General features: G+C 36.6%; 1 protein-coding gene across 2 annotated transcripts; it reads left to right on the top strand.

The window, feature by feature from the left end:
• The first annotated feature begins 272 nt into the window (after positions 1 to 272).
• On the top strand, positions 273 to 1,488 carry LOC131065858 (josephin-like protein). 2 transcript variants are annotated; one of them, XM_058000503.2, is made up of 2 exons: positions 273 to 530; positions 749 to 1,488. In XM_058000503.2, exons 1-2 carry the CDS (start codon positions 429 to 431, stop codon positions 1,232 to 1,234), a joined length of 588 nt encoding a protein of 195 aa, XP_057856486.1. In that variant the 5' UTR covers positions 273 to 428; the 3' UTR covers positions 1,235 to 1,488. The 2 variants fall into 2 exon arrangements, with proteins under 2 accessions (XP_057856486.1, XP_057856485.1); XM_058000502.2 differs by having other exon boundaries at positions 275 to 534.
• The last annotated feature ends 1,178 nt before the right edge of the window (positions 1,489 to 2,666 follow it).

Below are 2,666 nucleotides of genomic sequence, written 5' to 3'. Positions count from 1 at the left end.
TCGCATTGATTATCTCCCTTTTATCTATCATTTCAACATTTTTCGAGAAAAAATGCTTAGAAAACTCTCTAATTTTGAACCACACATTTTTCACAAAATTAATACTTATTCCCCATCCTTCTTTTTAGAATCTTTATCTTTAAAAAATAAATGTCAATTCCTTTACCTTTTAAAATATCAAAATTGCAAACCCAATAATATTTTTTTCAAATAAAATTTGATAGCCCCTCTCAAAATATTTTAAGAAAAAAAGAAAGTTAAAAAAAAACACAAAATCAATTCTTCCATGTGTAATGCTCCTGTTTAGCATAGGTACTCAAGACAGACACGTCAAGCCAGAATGAAATGAAACATGTTTCAATCCCACAAGACAAGCGGAGGCCATTAATATATCATGTTTTGCACTGATTTAGGTCGGATATGCAGAGATGGATAATTCTCTCGGCCACAACCAGGCAAGCAAGAAGATTTATCACGAGAAGCAGCATCTCCAATTCTGTTTATTGCACGCCCTCAATAATTTGCTCCAAGTTGGTACATACAATCCTTTATGCTATTCCCAATTTTTTTACAGGGTAGTCATACTGATTGGAATTTTTTTTATCCGTTATTCATTGCTAGGGTTTCATTCAGCTTTTGTTAGGGTTTGTTAAGGTTAGGTTTTGTTCTGTTTACTGCCCGTTGTTTGACATTCATAATACAGGATGTGAAGAGCTCATGTTTGTCTCAATTTATTGGGCTATATCAGGGAAATGAGGTTTTCACTAGGGCTCAATTGGATGCCATCGCTAATGAGTTGACACTGATCGACCCCGAAAAGAATATTGCCTGGAATCCCCTTTCTGTTGTTTGGAAGCCGCATCATAATGCTCTAACAGGGAATTATGATATCAATGTTCTGTTTGCTGCTCTTGAAAGCAAAGGAAAAGAAGTGGTTTGGTACGACCGTAGAAATACCGCTTCTTCCATGGATCTCAATCAGTCCTTGATAGGAATCGTGTTGAATAAGCAGGTCAGGAAATTGGGTGGTTTGTGGAGGAGCAGGCACTGGATTGCACTGAGAAAGATTGATGGAGTATGGCATAATTTGGACAGTGATTTGCCTGCCCCTTTGGCCTTTGAAAATGGGGATGAGGAACTTAGGGATTATCTGGACCAGATTTTAGCTCAGGGTGGAGAGGCTTTAATGGTTTTTGAGGCATCTTCAGCACCTCCAAATCGCGCAGAGCAGTGAGTTTGGAAGTTCTAGGTCAGGAAGTTTGGGTCAAGATTTGTTCCATTTCTATTTGTGAATTTGTAAATAGAAGTGACACATTTGTATATTGGTTTCTCTGAGGGGTTTCCTCATCTGTTGTCCCTCAACAAGAATAAGTTTGGAACGTCTAGGTGTTAAAATTTGGCAGTCAAGGTTTGATTTATTTGTACATTGCTGTAAATTTTTCAGCATTGAAAAATTTGCTCTGTTCAATATTGAGCTGGTTTCATTCACACCATTTTGTTGTTTTTAATTTATTCTGTTAACCTTGCATGGACGAGCATTTGTTTGAACAAAGTGGACCATGACAAGCTAAGCCTGTAAAAGGTAAAGGGAAAAAAATAGTTTTTGGGGTATCTTGAGAGATGTCAGTTTGGTGTATGAGACTTCCTTATATGCTTCCACTCGGGTTTGCTTTTCCATGAGATATGCAACCCTACCCTTCTGAATTTGAACCTGTAATCTTACGAACATGCTCAATTGGGTAGGGTAAACACACCTAAACTAAGTGGGTCTAAATCTTTAGGAATTGTTTAATTGGGCAGGGCAAAACACATTCACTATGGCAGGACTATTGGTCTTTTACTATTTATAGTGCTGGAGAATTTATCCATAGCCTAGAATCCCAGTGATTTATTTAGCAGATCTGGCATGTATTTTAATTTTAAATTGATCACCTTTCAAAACGGGCGCTGGGATTTGAGCAGGTTTTGTTTTTCTTTTGGTTATTGGAAGACTATTTGATTGAATATGAAGAGTACTTCGCAAGGAAATTTCAGGGGTCTACTATCTGTAAAAAATACTAGTCCTTATGATCACAGGTATCCACATTTCTGAGCGTTGTAAGCAGAGCTCTTTTTCTTGCTTTGGCCGAATCGATTGATCAGATATCCATATTTCTGAGCATTTTAGTTAGAGGCTTTTTTCCTGCTTTGCCTTGTGGATCAAGGGGACATGCTTGGCGAATGCTGAACCTGCATTAGTGTTTCATGCAGTAACCACAGACATGAAAAGAAAATTAATTGCGTTTACCTTACTGTATTTTTTCTTTATTTCCTTTTCCATTATTAAAACCACAATTGCATATAGTCTACTAAAAAAAATTATGGCTGGCATGGGCTTTTTAATCTGGGCGTCTTTTGTTTTATTTGTGTCCAGTTTTCCTGTGTGAGGTTCAAAATTTGTATCTTTTATGTATTATTCATCTCATTAACTGATTTAGTCTTTGTGCTTGGCTGAATACAAGACGCCTGCTACATTTGTATTTTTATATTTTATAGTTATTTTGAACCTCTTTTTACAAGAATGGTTCACAAAGAATTTACTAGACATTACTTTTCCTGAGTGAATATGTTAGGTATGATATGGGATTCAGTATTCTTACACTTGGGAAAGATGTTGGTCTCTCACA

Source organism: Cryptomeria japonica, chromosome 6 (genome assembly GCF_030272615.1).
Source record: "Cryptomeria japonica chromosome 6, Sugi_1.0, whole genome shotgun sequence".
Lineage (NCBI taxonomy): Eukaryota > Viridiplantae > Streptophyta > Pinopsida > Cupressales > Cupressaceae > Cryptomeria > Cryptomeria japonica.
This window is presented reverse-complemented; position numbering and strand designations above follow the sequence as displayed.

Coding starts and splice junctions, on each gene's coding strand:
- LOC131065858 (XM_058000502.2), top strand. CDS start 421: ATGCAGAGATGGATAATTCTCTCGGCCACAACCAGGCAAGCAAGAAGA. Junction 535..748: donor CAATAATTTGCTCCAAGTTG/GTACATACAATC, acceptor GGGCTATATCAG/GGAAATGAGGTTTTCACTAG.